The 21,592-nt window shown below is 51.7% G+C and overlaps 1 protein-coding gene across 6 annotated transcripts in view; it reads left to right on the top strand.

The window, feature by feature from the left end:
- Window positions 1-21,592, top strand: part of smg1 (SMG1 nonsense mediated mRNA decay associated PI3K related kinase) — a 104,697-nt gene that overhangs the window by 44,871 nt on the left and 38,234 nt on the right. For all 6 annotated transcript variants that reach the window (XM_071391662.1, XM_071391653.1, XM_071391670.1 and 3 more), the window contains 18 exons: window positions 68-264; window positions 945-1,106; window positions 1,594-1,748; window positions 4,134-4,279; window positions 4,844-5,179; window positions 6,823-6,967; window positions 7,502-7,652; window positions 9,101-9,221; window positions 10,864-11,103; window positions 11,214-11,315; window positions 11,536-11,715; window positions 12,175-12,319; window positions 12,925-13,063; window positions 14,171-14,419; window positions 14,902-15,082; window positions 15,711-15,872; window positions 17,070-17,299; window positions 18,876-19,030. In XM_071391662.1, the coding sequence (XP_071247763.1) occupies window positions 68-264; window positions 945-1,106; window positions 1,594-1,748; window positions 4,134-4,279; window positions 4,844-5,179; window positions 6,823-6,967; window positions 7,502-7,652; window positions 9,101-9,221; window positions 10,864-11,103; window positions 11,214-11,315; window positions 11,536-11,715; window positions 12,175-12,319; window positions 12,925-13,063; window positions 14,171-14,419; window positions 14,902-15,082; window positions 15,711-15,872; window positions 17,070-17,299; window positions 18,876-19,030 (3,196 nt within the window). The remainder of the gene's footprint in view (window positions 1-67; window positions 265-944; window positions 1,107-1,593; window positions 1,749-4,133; window positions 4,280-4,843; window positions 5,180-6,822; window positions 6,968-7,501; window positions 7,653-9,100; window positions 9,222-10,863; window positions 11,104-11,213; window positions 11,316-11,535; window positions 11,716-12,174; window positions 12,320-12,924; window positions 13,064-14,170; window positions 14,420-14,901; window positions 15,083-15,710; window positions 15,873-17,069; window positions 17,300-18,875; window positions 19,031-21,592) is intronic.

The raw sequence follows: 21,592 nt of genomic DNA, 5'->3' as shown, positions 1-21,592 counted from the left end.
TCCCTCTCTCCTCCCCTCCCTCCCTCCTCCCCTCCCTCTCTCCTCCTCCTCCCCTCCCTCTCTCCAGGTATGATCCGCAGCCTGGCGGCCCACAGTCTGAACACTGAACAGGAGCTCAGCCAATGGAGCGCCGGCGACACGGATGACGGTCACCATAGCAACCAGCTGCGGCTGGCGCTGCTCTTGCAGTTCCTGGAAAACCTGGAGAAACTGATGTACAACGCCTACGAGGGCTGTGCCAACGCTCTGACCGCACCGCCCAAGGTACACACACACACCTACACACATACACACACACACACACCTACACACACACACACACACACACACCTACACACACACCTACACACACACACACACACACACCTACACACACACACACACACACCTACACACACCTACACACACACACACACCTACACACACACACACCTACACCTACACACACACACACACACACACACACACACACACACACACACACACACACACACACACACACACACACACACACACACACACCTACACTTTGATAAACTGATGTACAACGCCTACGAGGGCTGTGCCAACGTGCTGACCACACCGCCCAAGGCGCGCACACACCTACACACACACACCTACACAGCCCCAAGTGTCCCCCAGCTCCTCATGTTAACTATCTTTTTCTCTCTCTCCTTCCCTCTCTCTCTCTCCTTCCCTCCACCTCTCCTTCCCTCCACCTCTCCTTCCCTCCACCTCTCCTTCCCTCCACCTCTCCTTCCCTCCACCTCTCCTTCCCTCTACCTCTCCTTCCCTTCCACCTCTCCTTCCACCTCTCCTTCCACCTCTCCTTCCCCCTCTCTCTCTCCTTCCCCCTCTCTCTCTCCTTCCCCCTCTCTCTCCCTTTCCCCATCTCTCTCTCGCTCTCCTTCTCTCTCTTTCGCTCTCCTTCTCTCTGTATCCAGGGTATCAGAACATTCTTCTATACCAACCGTCAGACCTGCCAGGATTGGCTGACTCGTATCCGTCTGGCCCTGATGAGGGTGGGGCTTCTGTCCGGCCAACCAGCAGTCACCGTCCGCCACGGCTTGGACCTGCTGACTGAGATCCAGAACAGCAGCACTCTGGTAACGGGAGGAGAGACGCACAGTCCCAGGACTGTGTCCTAAACCACACCCTATTCCCTATATAGTGCACTACTTTTGACCACACAGAGAAACACACTCGGCATTACTTGTTTCCAACAGTCAGTCAACTGTTTTCAACCACAACCCCTTTACCTGAAGTTACTAAATACATCACCTGTAACTGACCCCCATGTCTTCTCTCTGTAGGGTCCAGGTCTCTTCTGGTCACCTGTAACTGACCCCCAGGTCTCTTCTGGTCACCTGTAACTGACCCCCCATGTCTCCTCTCTGTAGGATCCAGGTCTCTTCTGGTCACCTGTAACTGACCCTCATGTCTCCTCTCTGTAGGGTCCAGGTCTCTTCTGGTCACCTGTAACTGACCCCCATGTCTCTTCTGGTCACCTGTAACTGACCCCCATGTCTCCTCTCTGTAGGGTCCAGGTCTCTTCTGGTCACCTGTAACTGACCCCCCATGTCTCCTCTCTAGGGTCCAGAGTTGGAGGCTCCTCTGGTGATGCTGGTAGAGGCTCTGTGTGAACTTCACTGTCCTGAGGCTATCCATGGTTTAGCTGCCTGGAGTCTCACCAACACTGGCAAGAGTCTGGCTTGGGTCAGCTCTGTGGCACTACAGGCTGAGGGGCGGTAAGGAAAAACACCCGTGTGTGTGTGTGTGTTTGTCTGCGTGTAAGTGGAGGCCAAGCTTAGTGTATTTAAGGGGAAATTCTTGAAGAATTTGACTTTATAAATGCCTCATGATCTTAGTTCCCCTGCCGTACCCCATCAGAACCTAAAATATAAGCTTGTTTTACACAAATGTTTTGAAACAAAGAAAATATAAACAAACACTATACAGCCTCACCATGGTTACACCTAAAATGTTGCTCTATGATGTCATGGATGGTTACACCTAGAATGTTGCTCTATGATGTCATGGAGGGTTACAACTGGAATGTTGCTCTGATGTCATGGAGGGTTACAACTGGAATGTTGGCTATGACGTCATGGAGGGTTACAACTGGAATGTTGCTCTATGATGTCATGGAGGGTTACAACTGGAATGTTGCTCTATGATGTCATGGAGGGTTACAACTGCAATGTTGCGCTATGATGTCATGGATGGTCAGTCCTTAAATCCAAAGCTCTGTCTGTGAATTTGAGTGGTTACATTTCTCCAGTCCCATCCCTCAGCTATTTACCCAAACGGGGCAGTGAGTACGCTTTATTGTTTCAACTGCTGATTGCCACTTTAAATGTAGTCAAGAAGCAGGTAGTACACACCTCTGTTGTCCATAGATGCTGTTAAATGGTATGTTCAGACCATATAATAACCCATACCCCTCTGTCTGTCAAGACCATATAGTGACCCATACCCCTCTCTGTTAAGACCATATAGTGACCCATACCCCTCTCTGTTAAGACCATATAGTGACCCATACCCCTCTGTTTGTCAAGACCATATAGTAACCCATACCTCTCTGTCTGTCAAGACCATATAGTGACCCATACCCCTCTCTGTTAAGACCATATAATAACCCATACCCCTCTGTCTGTCAAGACCATATAGTGACCCATACCCCTCTGTTAAGACCATATAGTAACCCATACCTCTCTGTCTGTCAAGACCATATAGTGACCCATACCCCTCTGTCTGTCAAGACCATATAGTGACCCATACCCCTCTCTGTTAAGACCATATAGTGACCCATACCCTCTCTGTCAAGACCATATAGTGACCCATACCTCTCTCTGTCAAGACCATATAGTAACCCATACCCCTCTCTCTGTCAAAACCATATAGTAACCCATACCTAACTCTGTCAAGACCATATAGTAACCCATACCTCTCTGTCTGTCAAGACCATGTAGTAACCCATACCTCTCTCTCTGTCAAAACCATATAGTAACCCATACCCCTCTCTCTGTCAAGACCATATAGTAACCCATACCTCGCTCTCTGTTAAGACCATGTAGTAACCCATACCCCTCTGTCTGTCAAGACCATATAGTAACCCATACCCCTCTCTCTGTCAAAACCATATAGTAACCCATACCTAACTCTTTGTCAAGACCATGTAGTAACCCATACCCCTCTGTCTGTCAAGACCATATAGTAACCCATACCCCTCTCTCTGTCAAAACCATATAGTAACCCATACCCCTCTCTCTGTCAAGACCATATAGTAACCCATACCTCGCTCTCTGTCAAGACCATATAGTAACCCATACCCCTCTCTCTGTCAAGACCATATAGTAACCCATACATCTCTCTGTCAAGACCATGTAGTAACCCATACCTCTCTCTCTGTCAAGACCATGTAGTAACCCATACCTCTCTCTGTCAAGACCATATAGTAACCCATACATCTCTCTCTGTCAAGACCATGTAGTAACCCATACCTCTCTCTCTGTCAAGACCATGTAGTAACCCATACCTCTCTCTCTGTCAAGACCATGTAGTAACCCATACCTCTCTCTATCAAGACCATATAGTAACCCATACCTCTCTCTCTGTCAAGACCATATAGTAACCCATACCTCTCTCTCTGTCAAGACCATGTAGTAACCCATACCTCTCTCTCTGTCAAGACCATGTAGTAACCCATACCTCTCTCTCTGTCAAGACCATATAGTAACCCATACCTCTCTCTGTCAAGACCATGTAGTAACCCATACCTCTCTCTGTCAAGACCATGTAGTAACCCATACCTCTCTCTGTCAAGACCATATAGTAACCCATACCTCTCTCTCTGTCAAGACCATGTAGTAACCCATACCCCTCTCTCTGTCAAGACCATATAGTAACCCATACCTCTCTCTCTGTCAAGACCATATAGTAACCCATACCTCTCTCTGTCAAGACCATATAGTAACCCATACCTCTCTCTGTCAAGACCATATAGTAACCCATACCTCTCTCTCTGTCAAGTCCATATAGTAACCCATACCTCTCTGTCAAGTCCATATAGTAACCCATACCTCTCCCTGTCAAGACCATGTATTAACCCATACCTCCCTGTCTCTCTCTAGGTTTGAGAAGGCTGCGGTGGAGTACCAGGAACAGCTGTGTGCCGTGACAGGGATGGACTGTTCCATTAAGGGCTTCGACCGCTCACTCCTCAAACTGGCCGGAGCCAACAGCTCTAACACAGCCAGCCCCAAACACAACGGCAACGGTGAGACACACACACACAGCTGTAACACAGCCAGCCCCAAACACAACGGCAACGGTGAGACACACACACACAGCTCTAACACAGCCAGCCCCAAACACAACGGCAACGGTGAGACACACACACACAGCTGTAACACAGCCAGCCCCAAACACAACGGTGAGACACACACACAGCTCTAACACAGCCAGCCCCAAACACAACGGTGAGACACACACAGCTCTAACACAGCCAGCCCCAAACACAACGGTGAGAACACAGGGAATAGGAGGACATTTCAAAGGCAACCACTAGCTGATAATAACCAAGTGTTCTCCTCCCTCTTTCCTCTCTTCTCCTTCCGTCTCTCCCCTCCTCCCTCTCTCCTCCTCCCTCCTCTCTCTCTTCTCCTTCCATCTCTCCCCTCCTCTCTCCTCCTCCCTCTTCTCTATCTCATCTCCTTCCATCTCTTCCCTCCTCGCTCTCCTCCTCCCTCTTCTCCTTCCATCTCCTCCTCCCTCTCCCCTCTCTCCTCCTCCCTCTTCCCTCTTCTCCTTCCGTGTCTCCCCTCCTCTCTTTCTCCTTCAGGTGACGGCAGGAAGACGGTCCTCCTCAAGTCCAATGAGTGTTCCTCCGAGGTGCTCAACCTCCTTGCCAATAAGGCGTGCCAGTGCTATGTGGCCCTCGGCGATTGGTCCTCGGTGCAGGAGTGGCAGGCCAGCGTGCACGCCCTCAAGAAGAACCCTAGTAACCCTGCCGCAGCGAGCGTGCACCTGAAGACAGACTTCAACTACGTACGGGCACTGAGCTGCTTCGAGGACGGAGACTTCCAAGAATGCCGTGCTCAGCTGGAGCTCCTGGCGGGGGAGAGAGATGACTACGGCCTGCTCAACTCCACCTCTACTGGCTCCAAGGACAAACTAGGTAGGAGGGAGAGAGAGAGGACTAAGGCCTGCTCAACTCCTCTACTGGCTCCAAGGATAAACTAGGTAGGAGGGAGAGAGAGCGAGGACTAAGGCCTGCTCAACTCCACCTGCTCCAAGGATAAACTAGGTAGGAGGGAGAGAGAGAGGACTAAGGCCTGCTCAACTCCACCTGCTTCAAGGATAAACTAGGTAGGAGGGAGGGAGAGAGCGAGGACTAAGGCCTGCTCAACTCCACCTGCTTCAAGGATAAACTAGGTAGGAGGGAGAGAGGGAGAGCGAGGACTAAGGCCTGCTCAACTCCACCTGCTTCAAGGATTAACTAGGTAGGAGGGAGAGAGAGAGGACAAAGGCCTGCTCAACTCCACCTGCTTCAAGGATTAACTAGGTAGGAGGGAGAGAGAGAGGACAAAGGCCTGCTCAACTCCACCTGCTTCAAGGATTAACTAGGTAGGAGGGAGAGAGAGAGGACTAAGGCCTGCTCAACTCCACCTGCTTCAAGGATTAACTAGGTAGGAGGGAGGGAGGGAGAGAGAGGACTAAGGCCTGCTCAACTCCACCTGCTTCAAGGATTAACTAGGTAGGAGGGAGAGAGAGAGGACAAAGGCCTGCTCAACTCCACCTGCTTCAAGGATAAACTAGGTAGGAGGGAGAGAGGGAGAGAGAGGACTAAGGCCTGCTCAACTCCACCTGCTTCAAGGATAAACTAGGTAGGAGGGAGAGAGGGAGAGCGAGGACTAAGGCCTGCTCAACTCCACCTGCTTCAAGGATTAACTAGGTAGGAGGGAGAGAGAGAGAGCGAGGACTAAGGCCTGCTCAACTCCACCTGCTTCAAGGATTAACTAGGTAGGAGGGAGGGAGAGAGAGGACTAAGGCCTGCTCAACTCCACCTGCTTCAAGGATAAACTAGGTAGGAGGGAGAGAGAGGACTAAGGCCTGCTCAACTCCACCTGCTTCAAGGATTAACTAGGTAGGAGGGAGAGAGAGAGGACAAAGGCCTGCTCAACTCCACCTGTTCCAAGGATTAACTAGGTAGGAGGGAGAGAGAGAGAGAGAGGACTAAGGCCTGCTCAACTCCACCTGCTTCAAGGATAAACTAGGTAGGAGGGAGAGAGGACTAAGGCCTGCTCAACTCCACCTGCTTCAAGGATTAACTAGGTAGGAGGGAGAGCGAGAGGACAAAGGCCTGCTCAACTCCACCTGCTTCAAGGATAAACTAGGTAGGAGGGAGAGAGGGAGGACTAAGGCCTGCTCAACTCCACCTGCTTCAAGGATTAACTAGGTAGGAGGGAGAGAGAGAGGACAAAGGCCTGCTCAACTCCACCTGCTTCAAGGATAAACTAGGTAGGAGGGAGAGAGGGAGGACTAAGGCCTGCTCAACTCCACCTGCTTCAAGGATTAACTAGGTAGGAGGGAGGGAGAGAGGACTAAGGCCTGCTCAACTCCACCTGCTTCAAGGATTAACTAGGGAGGAGGGAGGGAGAGAGGACTAAGGCCTGCTCAACTCCACCTGCTTCAAGGATAAACTAGTTAGAAGGGTGTCTGATACTGCCCCCTTCAGTTTTGAGTCTAGACTCCTTAGAGGTGTGTGTGTTTCTAACGTGTCTGTTTGTTTCTAACGTGTGTGTGTGTGTGTGTGTGTAGACCTGAAGCGTCTCCTCCCGGCAGTGTTGAGTCCGGACCCCTCAGAACTGCAGAAGGCCATCGAGGTGCAGCTGCTGCGGAGCGCCGTGGCCGCCATGACAACAGCCAATCACGAGCAGGAACAGAAGGCCATGCCCACCTCGGAGTGAGTCTCTCATTGGATCCTGGAGATCCACTTTTTGTTGAATCCTGTATTAATGTGTTAGTGCTGGGTAGGAACAAAAACCTGCTGGATTGTGGAACACTTCATTGGGAAGATCTCAATTGCATTCACCTCGTCTCCTTCTCAAAACCCATTGGAGGAGGTGAGAGGGGCGGGACGTCTGGCTTTGTCATCCAATGGGTTGTAAGGAGAAACCAGTATTTCATTGAGCTCTTCCATGATGTCTTCCACATTCCATTTAGGTTGAGCTGAGTTCTGTTGGACTGACTGCAGGTTCTGTCTGTGTTGCCCTATGGGCCCTGGTCAAAAGTAGTGCACTATATAGGGAACCATTTGGGACAGACTATGTACACTCTCGTTCACTACTTCCCACCAATCTAAAAGCTTTGTATTGGTGGAGACTTAGTGGGAGTTTCCACCTTGTTTCAGATACCAGTCATTTCCTTTTCAATCAGTGACAGGAAGTGAAGACACTGGGAGGAAGGAGAGATAATAGGTCTTGTGTGTGTGTTACAGTACCCTGGTCCGTTACCTGAAGCAGACGGGTCGCATCTCTCTGGGTCCCCTCCGCCTCTCCACCCTCACCCTCTCTGACGGCCTGCCCACTCTGGCCACCCTGCAGCTGTACTGCTGCTCTGCCCTGGAGAACACACTCAGCGGACAGGAGGTACACACACACACACACACACACACACACACACACACACACACACACACACAGACCCTCACACACACACAGACCCTCACACACACACACACACACACACACACACACACACACACACACACACACACACACACACAGACCCTCGCCACCCTGCTGCCCTGGAGAACACACTCAGTGGACAGGAGGTACACAGACCCACACACACACAGATCCTCGCCACCCTGCATCTACACTGCTGCTCTGCCCTGGAGAACACACTCAGCGTACTCTATATGACCATAAGTATGTGGACACCTGCTCGTCAAACATCTCATTCCAAAATCATGGCCATTAATATGGAGTTGGTCCCCCTTCGCTGCTATAACAGCCTCCACTCTTCTGGGAAGGCTTTCCACTAGATGTTGGAACATTGCTGCAGGGACTTGCTTCCATTCAGCCACAACAGCATTAGTGATGTTGGGTGATTAGGCCTGACTCGCAGTCGGTGTTCCAATTCATCCCAAAGGTGTTCGATGGGGTTGAGGTCAGGGCTCTGTGCAGGCCTGTCAAGTTCTTCCACACCGATCTCGACAAACCATTTCTGTGTGGACCTGGCTTTGTGCACGGGGGACATTGTCATGCTGAAACAGGAAAGGGTCTTCCCCAAACTGTTCCCACAAAGCTGGGAGCACAGAATCGTCTAGAATGTCATTGTATGCTGTAGAGTTAAGATTCCCCTTCACTGGAACTAAGGGGCCCGAACCATGAAAAACAGCCCCAGACCATTATTCCTCCTCCACCAAACTTTACAGTTGGCACTATGCATTGGGGTAGGTAGTGTTCTCCTGGCATCCGTCAAACCCAGATTCGTCCATCGGACTGACAGATGGTCAAGCGTGATTCATCACTCCAGAGAAAACGTTTCCACTGGTCCAGAGTCCAGAGGCGGCGAGCTTCACACCACTCCATCATTTACATCGGCCACGGAAACCCATTTCATGACGCTCCGGATGAACAGTTCTTGTGCTGATGTTGCTTCCAGAAGGCAGTTTGGAACTCGGGAGTGACTGTTGCAACCGAGGACAGACGATTCAACACTCAGCGGTCCTGTTCTGTGAGCTTGTGTGGCCTACCACTTCTCAGCTGAGCCGTTGTTGCTCCTAGACGTTTCCACTTCACAATAACATCACTTACAGTTGACCGGGGAAGCTCTAGCAGGGCAGAAATTTGACAAACTGACTTTTTCGAAAGGTGGCATCGTATGACGGTGCCACGTTGAAAGTCACTGAGCTCTTCAGCAGGCGTACCAGTCTCTCATTCTACTGCCAATGTTTGTCTATGGAGATTGCTCGGTTTTATACACCTGTCAGTAACGGGTGTGGCTGAAATAGCCAAATTCACTAATTTGAAGGGGTGTCCACATACTGCTGTGTGTGTGTACACCCCCTTAACCCTCTCCTCCTCTCCAGGACTGTCTGATCCCCCTGTACAGTGAAGCTCTCAGCACCTGTAAACAACAGGACGTCCAGCCGTGGCTCCACGCACTGAGATACACCATCTACCAGAGACAGCTACTGCTCAGGCTGAAAGGTAGACAGCGTCCCTGTGTGTGTGTGTGTGTGTGGGTGTGTGTGTGGGTGTGTCCCTGTGTGTGTGGGTGTGTCCCTGTGTGTGTGGGTGTGTCCCTGTGTGTGTGGGTGTGTCCCTGTGTGTGTGGGTGTGTCCCTGTGTGTGGGTGTGTCCCTGTGTGTGTGGGTGTGTCCCTGTGTGTGTGGGTGTGTCCCTGTGTGTGTGGGTGTGTCCCTGTGTGTGTGGGTGTGTCCCTGTGTGTGTGGGTGTGTGGGTGTGTCCCTGTGGGTGTGTCCCTGTGTGTGTGGGTGTGTCCCTGTGGGTGTGGGTGTGTCCCTGTGTGTGTGGGTGTGTCCCTGTGTGTGTGGGGGTGTGTCCCTGTGTGTGTGGGGGTGTGTCCCTGTGTGTGTGGGGGTGTGTCCCTGTGTGTGGGGGGGTGTGTCCCTGTGTGTGGGGGGGTGTGTCCCTGTGTGTGGGGGGGTGTCCCTGTGTGTGTGGGGGTGTGTCCCTGTGGGGGTGGGTGTGTCCCTGTGGGGGTGGGTGTGTCCCTGTGGGGGTGGGTGTGTCCCTGTGGGGGTGGGTGTGTCCCTGTGGGGGTGGGTGTGTCCGTGTGGGTGTGTCCCTGTGGGTGTGTGTGTGTGTGTGTGTGTGTCCCTGTGTGTGTGTGTGTGTGTCCCTGTGTGTGGGTGTGTGTGTGTCCCTGTGTGTGGGTGTGTGTGTGTCCCTGTGTGTGGGGGTGTGTGTGTCCCTGTGTGTGGGGGTGTGTGTGTGTCCCTGTGTGTGTGTGTGTGTGTGTGTGTGTCCGTCCCTGTATGTGTATGTGTGTCCCTGTGTGTGTGTGTGTGTGTGTCCCCCTGTGTGTGTCCCCCTGTGTGTGTCCCTGTGTGTGTGTGTCCCTGTGTGTGTGTGTCCCTGTGTGTGTGTGTGTGTGTGTCCCTGTGTGTGTGTGTCCCTGTGTGTGTGTGTCCCTGTGTGTGTGTGTGTGTGTGTGTGTGTGTCCCTGTGTGTGTGTGTGTGTCCCTGTGTGTGTGTGTGTGTGTCCCTGTGTGTGTGTGTCCCTGTGTGTGTGTGTGTGTGTGTCCCTGTGTGTGTGTGTGTGTCCCTGTGTGTCCGTGTGTGTGTGTGTCCCTGTGTGTGTGTGTGTGTGTGTCCGTGTGTGTGTGTGTCCCTGTGTGTCTGTGTGTGTGTGTGTCCCTGTGTGTGTGTGTCCCTGTGTGTGTGTGTCCCTGTGTGTGTGTGTGTGTGTGTCCCTGTGTGTGTGTGTCCGTGTGTGTCCGTGTGTGTCCGTGTGTGTGTCCGTGTGTGTGTGTGTGTGTGTCCCTGTGTGTCCGTGTGCGTGTCCCTGTGTCCCTGTGTGTGTGTGTGTCCTTGTGTGTGTGTCCCTGTGTGTGTGTCTGTGTGTGTGTGTGTCCCTGTGTGTGTCCCTGTCCCTGTGTGTGTGTCCCTGTCCCTGTGTGTGTGTCCCTGTGTGTGTGTGTGTCCCTGTGTGTGTGTGTGTCCCTGTGTGTGTGTGTCCCTGTGTGAGTTGTTTCTGCTCTCTTAAACGCTGTGCTTTATATCTATCTGTATTTGTTTCAGTGTGTGTGTGTGTTGTCCCTATCGCTGTGTCTCTGTCATGTGACACACGTTAATCCTCTCTCTCTTCCTGTGTTCCATTACCCAGGCTCCTCTGCTCCGCTGGATGGCCACCTGATGGAACTATGTCTGACGGCCGTCAAGTTCGCCCGGAAACAGGGGAACATCGCCCTGGCAACGCGTCTGCTGGGCCAGTGCAGCGAGGAGGAGGAGGGGGTGGAGGAGGGGTTGAGCTGTGCGTTCAGGCGTCTGTCACTAGCGGGTGCTGTGGGGGAGAAGTGGGGACCTGAACTACAGATCGAAAAGGCTAAAGTCCTCTGCACCGCGGGTGAGTGTGTGTGTTTTGGCTTACTCGTCTTTATCCACTTATTCCTCCCCCAACTCTCTCTCATGCTCCACCTCTCTCCCTCCTCTCCTCTCCCTCCCTCTCTCCTCCAGGTCAGTCCATGGCAGCCATGGAGATGTTGAGTTCCTGTGCTCTGTCTTTCTGTCGCTCAGGGAAGTGTGAACGTGCTGCCTGTCGCTCCGTCCTCACTCTGTGTAAGTAGTGGTTCCAGTGGGTCACAAATGGCTCCCTATTCCCTACGTAGGGCTCTTATTGGGGGGAGCAGAGTGCCAGTTGAGATGCAGGCGTGCCAGGGTTGGTACCAGTCTCTCTGTCCTGTGCATGCTGGGTAATGGATGCCTGGCCTTTTTAGAAAACCTCCCATGTGTGTTTTTGACGCGTCCCTGTTCCAACCGTCTGTCTCTGTGTCTGTAGGTAAGTGGCTGCTGGCGGACTGGAAGGACATGACCCCTCAGCTCAAACAGGTGGTGAAGAGGTCAGGGGTCATGAACCCAGGGGTCGCCGCCTTGCCCCCCATCAGCCGGAACATCACAGCCCTGCTGGAGCTACCCCTAGAGGACCAGGGCATGCCCCGAATCACAGCTGAGACCACAGGTAGGACACACCCCTCCCTAACCCCCCTCTTCCTCCAGTCTGTACCCTACACCCTAACCCCTCTCTTCCTCCAGTCTGTACCCTAACCCCTACACCCTAACCCCTCTCTTCCTCCAGTCTGTACCCTACACCCTAACCCCTCTCTTCCTCCAGTCTGTACCCTAACCCCTACACCCTAACCCCTCTCTTCCTCCAGTCTGTACCCTAACCCCTACACCCTAACCCCTCTCTCTCTGCCTCCATAGTGAGTGTGGGTGTAGGAGAACCAGACATGGTCCTGGGGCAGCTCTACCAGTCTGTACCCTAACCCCTACACCCTAACCCCTCTCTTCCTCCAGTCTGTACCCTAACCCCTACACCCTAACCCCTCTCGTCCATCAGTCTGTACCCTAACCCCTACACCCTAACCCCTCTCGTCCATCAGTCTGTACCCTAACCCATCTCTCTCTGCCTCCATAGTGAGTGTGGGTGTAGGAGAACCAGACTTGGTCCTGGGGCAACTCTACCAGTTGTCCACCAGTCAGGCTCCGGAGGTGGCCAAGTCCTGGGCGGCTCTCGCCAGCTGGGCCTATCGTTGGGGACGGAAGGTGGTCGACAACGCCAGGTACATATTCTGACAGTTGTTGTCACCCAACAGTTATCTTGAAACACACGTGAATACAGACGTGGTGCGTTCTGTGGTAAAAGCTGATAACACGTGAATACCGACAAGGGTACGTTCTGTGGTAAAAGCTGATAACACGTGAATACAGACGTGATACGTTCTGTGGTAAAAGCTGATAACACATGAATACAGACGTGGTGCGTTCTGTGGTAAAAGCTGATAACACATGAATACAGACGTGGTGCGTTCTGTGGTAAAAGCTGATAACGCATGAATACAGACGTGGTACGTTCTGTGGTAAAAGCTGATAACGCATGAATACAGACGTGGTACGTTCTGTGGTAAAAGCTGATAACACATGAATACAGACGTGGTGCGTTCTGTGGTAAAATCCGTTGCGGATTTAAACATTTTTTTTTTTTATTCTTATACAATGTTGACGTTCCTCTGTCTCCCTCTCTTCCCATCCCCCTCTCCTCTCATACTTCTCTCCTCTTTCCCCTCTCTCTCCTCCCATCTCTCTCTCGTTTCATCTCTCCTCCCCTACGTCGGTCCGTTCCTTTCTCCTCCCATCTCTCTCTCATCTCCTCCCTCCATCCCTCCAGTCAAGGTGAAGGTGTGCCCCTGCTCCCGGGAGAGAAGAAGGAGATCGAGGAGCTTCTCCCAGAATGCACCAGTGAGGAGGACAAGGAGAACATCTTCAGCATCCTGGGTCAGGCCATGTGTCGACCTGCTGGAATACAGGTGTGTGTGCGCTCATGAGGAATGAGGAATGAATTCTAGTCGTGATTCCTGACTCTCTACCTCCTTTAGACTCTAGTCTTGATTCCTGACTCTCTACCTCCTTTAGACTCTATAGTGGTGATTCCTGACTGTCTCTACCTCCTTTAGACTCTAGTCTTGATTCCTGACTCTCTACCTCCTTTAGACTCTAGTCTTGATTCCTGACTCTCTACCTCCTTTAGACTCTAGTCTTGATTCCTGACTCTCTACCTCCTTTAGACTCTAGTCTTGATTCCTGACTCTCTACCTCCTTTAGACTCTATAGCCTTGATTCCTGACTCACTACCTCCTTTAGACTCTAGTCGTGATTCCTGACTCTCTACCTCCTTTAGACTCTATAGTCTTGATTCCTGACTCTCTACCTCCTTTAGACTCTAGTCTTGATTCCTGACTCTCTACCTCCTTTTAGACTCTCTAGTCGTGATTCCTGACTGTCTCTACCTCCTTTTAGACTCTATAGTCTTGATTCCTGACTCTCTACCTCCTTTTAGACTCTATAGTCTTGATTCCTGACTCTCTACCTCCTTTTAGACTCTATAGTCTTGATTCCTGACTCTCTACCTCCTTTTAGACTCTATAGTCTTGATTCCTGACTCTCTACCTCCTTGTAGACTCTATAGTCTTGATTCCTGACTGTCTCTACCTCCTTGTAGATTCTATAGTCTTGATTCCTGACTGTCTCTACCTCTTTTATACTCGAGGATATGCGCTGTGAAGAAATCCAATAGGCACCTTTACATAGGCTGAAACAGCAAACAGCGTTCAGAGAAAAACTCCCAGAATAAAGTATGTTGGTGTGTTGGTTTTATTTACATGTTAGTGACGTTTACCGTGTTGAATGGAATGCTGTTAAGAAAGTATTCCAACCTTTTATAGACTTGATTTAGTACAATTCTAGAATCGCGGTCAGACTCACAAACAGCGCGAGCATGCGCTGCGCTAAAGATGACCCCAATTCGGCGCGTGCTACATCTCCAATTTGCCGTACGCGTCTTGGCAGGTTTGGGATTCACCTTCTGCCTGCTATCATATCGCTCTCTCTCTCCCCCACCCCCTCTCTCCCTCCAGGATGAGGACATGGCCCTGCAGCAGGAGGATGAGGAGGAGGATGACATGGTGGATGTGATCTGGAGACAGCTGCTGTCTGCCTGTCCCTGGCTGGAGGAGCAGGGGGAGGTGGAGGGGGTCCGGGGTGGGGGTGGTGGGGTGATGGAGGGTCTGATCCGGGTCTGGAGGAGGGTGGTGGACCGGATCTTCAGTCTCTACAAGGTCTCCTGCGGTGCCTACTTCACCTTCCTCAAACTCAACGCCGGACAGGTGGGTGGAACTCACGCTCTCTCCTGGGGGGGCTGGCAGGGGGGACTGGGACTGGGGGGGACTGGGACTCGGACGGGGGACTGGGACTGGCAGGGGGGACTGGCAGGGGGGACTGGGACTGGCAGGGAGGACTGGTAGGGGGGACTGGGAGGGAGGACTGGGACTGGCAGGGGGGACTGGGACTGGTTAGTCAGGGACTATTTCCATGGGAATTTTCCATTGGGTGTTCTTTTTAGTCCGGGATGAAGTCTGTGTCTGGGAACCTGGCCCTACGAGTACTGTCTATAAGATGAATGTTAAAGTAGAATTGATGTTTTTCATCCCGGTATTGCTATTCACTTGACTGTTTCTATTCATCTAGGACTTGTGGAAGTTTGGGATGTTGTAGGAGATGCCTTCTCTTATAGCCTTGTCCCTTTCCCTGCATCTCTCCCATCCATCTCTTCCTCCGTCCCTCCATGTCTCTCTTCTTCCTCCGTCAGGTTCCCATCGATGAGGATGACCCCAAGCTGCTGCTGACCAATCAGAACAGCAAGCAGAGTAACGACGATATCATCGTCATGGCGACGCTGCGGTTGCTACGGCTGCTGGTGAAGCACGCCGGGGAGCTGAGGGAGGGGCTTGAGCTTGGGCTCGCCTCAACCCCCACCGCCCCCTGGAGAGGTAACACACTCAGACCCCCACTGGCCCCTAGAGAGGTAACACACGCAGACCCCCACAGGCCCCTGGAGAGGTAACACACGCAGACCCCCACAGGCCCCTGGAGAGGTAACACACGCAGACCCCCACAGGCCCCTGGAGAGGTAACACACGCAGACCCCCACTGGCCCCTGGAGAGGTAACACACTCAGACCCCCACTGGCCCCTGGAGAGGTAACACACACAGACCCCCACTGGCCCCTGGAGAGGTAACACACTCAGACCCCCACTGGCCCCTGGAGAGGTAACACACTCAGACCCCCACTGGCCCCTGGAGAGGTAACACACTCAGACCCAGAGGGAGCTCTCTATTTCTCTGAAGCCTCCTGTTAGACTCTAGAAATGAATTCATATTTATTAAACTGACATTCTGGTATAATACCTAGAACACATTACAGAGAGATCATCTCCAGTTTGTTGAGACCTTTGCTACCTCTCCTGTCTCCTGCTAATTCAACCCCTCTCCCCACAGGCATCATCCCCCAGCTGTTCTCTGTCTCCTGCTAATTCAACCCCTCTCCCCACAGGCATCATCCCCCAGCTGTTCTCTCTCTCTCCTGTCTCCTGCTAATTCAACCCCTCTCCTCTCCAGGCATCATCCCCCAGCTGTTCTCTCGTCTGAACCATCCAGAGGCTTACATCAGACAGAGTATCTGTAGTCTGCTGTGTCGCGTTGCCCAGGACTCGCCACACCTCATCCTGTACCCTGCGATAGTCGGATCACTGTCTCTGGGAGGAGAGGCACAGCACGCAGGTATACACATACACACACGCACACGCACACGCACACACACACACATACACACACACACACACATACACACACACACACATATACACACACATACTAGAGGTCGACTGATTAATTGCCATGGCCGATTTCAAGTTTTCATAAAGATCGGTAATCGGTATTAATGGACGCTGATTACATTGCAATCCACGAGGGAACTGCGTGGCAGGCTGACCACCTGTTACGCGAGTCAGGGTATATGCAGCAGTTTGGGCCACCTGGCTTGTTGCGAACTGTGAGAAGACCATTTCTTCCTAACAAAGACCGTAATTAATTCACCTGAATTTGACATAATTATGACACAACATTGAAGGTTGTGCAATGTAACAGCAATATTCAGACTTAGGGTTGCCACCCGTTTGATAAAATACGGAACGGTTCCGTATTTCACTGAAAGAATTATACGTTTTGTGTTCGAAATGATAGTTTCCGGATTTGACCATATTAATAACCTAAGGCTCGTATTTCTGTGTTATTATATTATAATTAAGTCTATGATTTGATATTTGATAGAGCAGTCTGACTGAGCGGTGGTAGGCAGCAGCAGGCTCGTAAGCATTCATTCAAACAGCACTTTCCTGCATTTGCCAGCAGCTCTTCGTTGTGCTTCAAGCATTGATCTGTTTATGACTTCAAGCCTATCAACTCCCGAGATTAGGCTGGCAATACTAAAGTACCTATTAGAACATCCAATAGTCAAAGGTATATGAAATACAAATGGAAGAGAGAGAAATAGTCCTATAATTACTATAATAACTACAACCTAAAACTTCTTAACTGGGAATATTGAACCTCCAGCTTTCATATGTTCTCATGTTCTGAGCAAGGAACTTTTTATGAATGAACACAGTTTCTTCCTAACAAAGACCGGAATTAATTCACCTGAATTTGACATAATTATGACACAACATTGAAGGTTTTGTGACACAACATTGAAGGTATATAAAAATCGGCCGATTTAATCGTTATCGGATTTTTCTGGTCCTCCAACAGTCGGTATTGGCGTTGAAAAATCATAATCGGTCGACCTCCAACACACACACACACACACACACACACACACACACACACACACACACACACACACACACACACACACACACACACATACAAACACACACACACACACTCTCAACTCGCCATAACATCTTTGTCTCCCAGGAAACAAGCTCCCGTCGGCCCTGCCCACCTTCCTGGGCAGCATGCAGGGGGAGGGGCTGTGTGAGGAAGGGGAGGGGACACTGGGCAGTAACCCCGCCTCCCAGGAAGAAGATGGTCGGGGTGAGGAGTTTCCTGCGCTGTGTTCCAGCCAGGACCAGGCCATGATGCATGACTGCTACAGCAAGATAGTGGACAAGCTGTCTGCAGCCAACCCCACTATGGTGTTACAGGTAAACACTTCCCCCTACTGCAGCCAACCCCACTATGGTGTTACGGGTAAATACTTCCCCCTACTGCAGCCAACCCCACTATGGTGTTACAGGTAAACACTTCCCCCTACTGCAGCTAACCCCAATATGGTGTTACAGGTAAACACTTCCTCCTACTGCAGCTAACCCCACTATGGTGTTACAGGTAAACACTTCCCCCTACTGCAGCTAACCCCACTATGGTGTTACAGGTAAACACTTCCCCCTACTGCAGCTAACCCCACTATGGTGTTACAGGTAAACACTTCCCCCTACTGCAGCCAACCCCACTATGGTGTTACGGGTAAATATGTCCCCCTACTGCAGCCAACCCCACTATGGTGTTACGGGTAAATACTTCCCCCTACTGCAGCCAACCCCACTATGGTGTTACGGGTAAATACGTCCCCCTAATGCAGCCAACCCCACTATGGTGTTACGGGTAAATACGTCCCCCTACTGCAGCCAACCCCACTATGGTGTTACGGGTAAATACTTCCCCCTAATGCAGCCAACCCCACTATGGTGTTACGGGTAAATACGTCCCCCTACTGCAGCCAACCCCACTATGGTGTTACGGGTAAATACGTCCCCCTACTGCAGCCAACCCCTCTATGGTGTTACGGGTAAATACGTCCCCCTACTGCAGCCAACCCCACTATGGCGTTACGGGTAAATACTTCCCCCTACTGCAGCCAACCCCACTATGGTGTTATAGGGAAATTCTTCCCCCTACTGCATCACCACTATTATGTTACAGGTAGACTCCCCCCCCCCCAACTACTGGTGTTACAGGTAAATACCTCCACCCTACTACTGGTGTTACAGCTTCCCCTCATTACTGGTGTTACAGTTAATTATGTCCTCCTAGTCCTAGCTAGCTCCCCACTGATGCTGCACATAATTATACACTTTTGAATCATGTCACACGGCATGTAGAGGTTTTGAAATGGTTCATGAATTTACTGTCCTTGCTGGGGTACAACTATTTCCAAAACGAGGATAATTGAGCTCCCTAGTTAGCTAGCTAGCTATTAAACAACATCCAGCATTCAAAGAAAGTTACCGTTCCTCAGTTCACTACTATAGAACTTTATTTGTGATAATATGGTGCAAACCATCATGTCAAATATGCTGTTTTCAAAGCTGATTGTTACCAAAAAGTTTAATTCACTGGGTTAAATGATTTGTCTTTCTCTCTGAGAACTGACTATGCATCTCCGTGACTCGTGAATGTCGTCACATTTTTAAAATAAGAGATTAGGATACTCCTATGCAATTGTTGTTGATCGGTAAGTCCCAGGGGTGTGGACTCGAGACACATGACTTGGTCCCACCTCTGGTAAGTACCCATATTGGTCGTTCTCTAAATAAAACCACTTTGAATTAATTTGTCTCCATCCTAGGGTCATGCAATGCTCATAAAGAGTATTTAGAAACACAAAATACTGTCTAAAATGAGAGTAATATCGGGATATGACATTTTGGCCCTACTTGTGTCTGGTGGTGACCTGTGCTAACCACGTGTGACTCTGTGTGTCCGTCTGTGGGTCCCCAGGTGCAGATGCTAGTGGGAGAGCTGCGCCGCGTGACTCTGCTGTGGGACGAGTTGTGGCTGGGCGTCCTGCAGCAGCAGCACATGCACGTCCTGCGCAGGATACAGCAGCTGGAGGACGAGGTCAAGAGAGTACAGAACAACAACACACTACGCAAGTGAGTCACATACACACACACACACACACACACACACACACACACACACACACTACACAACACACACATACACACACACACAACACAATACACACACCACACACACACACACTACACAACACACACATACACACACACACACACATACACACACATACACACCACACACACACACACACACACACACACACACACACACACACTACTAGGGTACACGAAGTATGGGATTTGATTACATTTTTACATTTTAGTCATTTAGCAGACGCTCTTATCCAGAGCGACTTACAGTAGAGTGCATACATTTTATTACATTTTTTTTTTTTTTACATACTGAGACAAGGATATCCCTACCGGCCAAATTCTCCCTACCGGCCAAACCCTCCCTAACCCGGACGACGCTATGCCAATTGTGCGTCGCCCCACGGATCTCCCGGTTGCGGCCGGCTGCGACAGAGCCTGGGCGCGAACCCAGCCCAGCCTGGGCGCGAACCCAGAGACTCTGGTGGCGCAGCTAGCACTGCGATGCAGTGCCCTAGACCACTGCGCCACCCGGGGGACCAATCAAACACAGGTTTCAGAATGACCCAACTCCAGTCACTGAACAGTTCATTAATGCACATAAGTAGCAGAATAGTGTGTGGTGGTCCAGTGGTTAACCCTGCTGGCCCTGGCTCAGGTACTGGGTCCAGTGGTTAACTCTGCTGTCTCAGGTACTGGGTCCAGTGGTTAACTCTGCTGGCCCTGGCTCAGGTACTGGGTCCAGTGGTTAACTCTGCTGGCCCTGGCTCAGGTACTGGGTCCAGTGGTTAACTCTGCTGTCTCAGGTACTGGGTCCAGTGGTTAGCTCTGCAGGCCCTGGCTCAGGTACTGGGTCCAGTGGTTAGCTCTGCAGGCCCTGTCTCAGGTACTGGGTCCAGTGGTTAACCCTGCTGGCCCTGGCTCAGGTACTGGGTCCAGTGGTTAACTCTGCTGTCTCAGGTACTGGGTCCAGTGGTTAGCTCTGCTGTCTCAGGTACTGGGTCCAGTGGTTAGCTCTGCAGGCCCTGGCTCAGGTACTGGGTCCAGTGGTTAACTCTGCTGTCTCAGGTACTGGGTCCAGTGGTTAGCTCTGCAGGCCCTGGCTCAGGTACTGGGTCCAGTGGTTAACTCTGCTGTTTCAGGTACTGGGTCCAGTGGTTAACTCTGCTGGCCCTGGCTCAGGTACTGGGTCCAGTGGTTAACTCTGCTGGCCCTGGCTCAGGTACTGGGTCCAGTGGTTAACTCTGCTGTCTCAGGTACTGGGTCCAGTGGTTAGCTCTGCAGGCCCTGGCTCAGGTACTGAGTAGCCTAGGCTGCCAGAGGTGTTAGTCCCTGTCTCAGGTACAGGGTAACCTAGGCTGCCAGAGGTTAGGCCCTGTCTCAGGTACAGGGTAACCTAGGCTGCCAGAGGTTAGGCCCTGGCTCAGGTACTGAGTAGCCTAGGCTGCCAGAGGTGTTAGTCCCTGTCTCAGGTACTGGGTAACCTAGGCTGCCAGAGGTTAGACCCTGTCTCAGGTACTGGGTAACCTAGGCTGCCAGAGGTTAGGCCCTGTCTCAGGTCAGGGTAACCTAGGCTGCCAGAGGTTAGGCCCTGTCTCAGGTACTGGGTAGCCTAGGCTGCCAGAGGTTAGGCCCTGTCTCAGGTACTGGGTAGCCTAGGCTGCCAGAGGTTAGGCCCTGTCTCAGGTACTGGGTAGCCTAGGCTGCCAGAGGTTACGCCCTGTCTCAGGTACAGGGTAGCCTAGGCTGCCAGAGGTTAGGCCCTGTCTCAGGTACTGGGTAGCCTAGGCTGCCAGAGGTTAGGCCCTGTCTCAGGTACTGGGTAACCTAGGCTGCCAGAGGTGTTAGTCCCTGTCTCAGGTACAGGGTAGCCTAGGCTGCCAGAGGTTAGGCCCTGTCTCAGGTACTGGGTAACCTAGGCTGCCAGAGGTGTTAGTCCCTGTCTCAGGTACTGGGTAACCTAGGCTGCCAGAGGTTAGGCCCTGTCTCAGGTACTGGGTAACCTAGGCTGCCAGAGGTTAGGCCCTGTCTCAGGTACTGGGTAACCTAGGCTGCCAGAGGTGTTAGTCCCTGTCTCAGGTACTGGGTAACCTAGGCTGCCAGAGGTTAGGCCCTGTCTCAGGTACTGGGTAACCTAGGCTGCCAGAGGTGTTAGTCCCTGTCTCAGGTACAGGGTAACCTAGGCTGCCAGAGGTTAGGCCCTGTCTCAGGTACTGGGTAACCTAGGCTGCCAGAGGTGTTAGTCCCTGTCTCAGGTACTGGGTAACCTAGGCTGCCAGAGGTTAGGCCCTGTCTCAGGTACTGGGTAACCTAGGCTGCCAGAGGTGTTAGTCCCTGTCTCAGGTACAGGGTAACCTAGGCTGCCAGAGGTTAGGCCCTGTCTCAGGTACTGGGTAACCTAGGCTGCCAGAGGTTAGGCCCTGTCTCAGGTACTGGGTAACCTAGGCTGCCAGAGGTTAGGCCCTGTCTCAGGTACTGGGTAACCTAGGCTGCCAGAGGTTAGGCCCTGTCTCAGGTACTGGGTAACCTAGGCTGCCAGAGGTG

The sequence above is a fragment of the Salvelinus alpinus genome, chromosome 1 (assembly GCF_045679555.1).
Source record: "Salvelinus alpinus chromosome 1, SLU_Salpinus.1, whole genome shotgun sequence".
NCBI classification, from domain to species: domain Eukaryota; kingdom Metazoa; phylum Chordata; class Actinopteri; order Salmoniformes; family Salmonidae; genus Salvelinus; species Salvelinus alpinus.
This window is presented reverse-complemented; position numbering and strand designations above follow the sequence as displayed.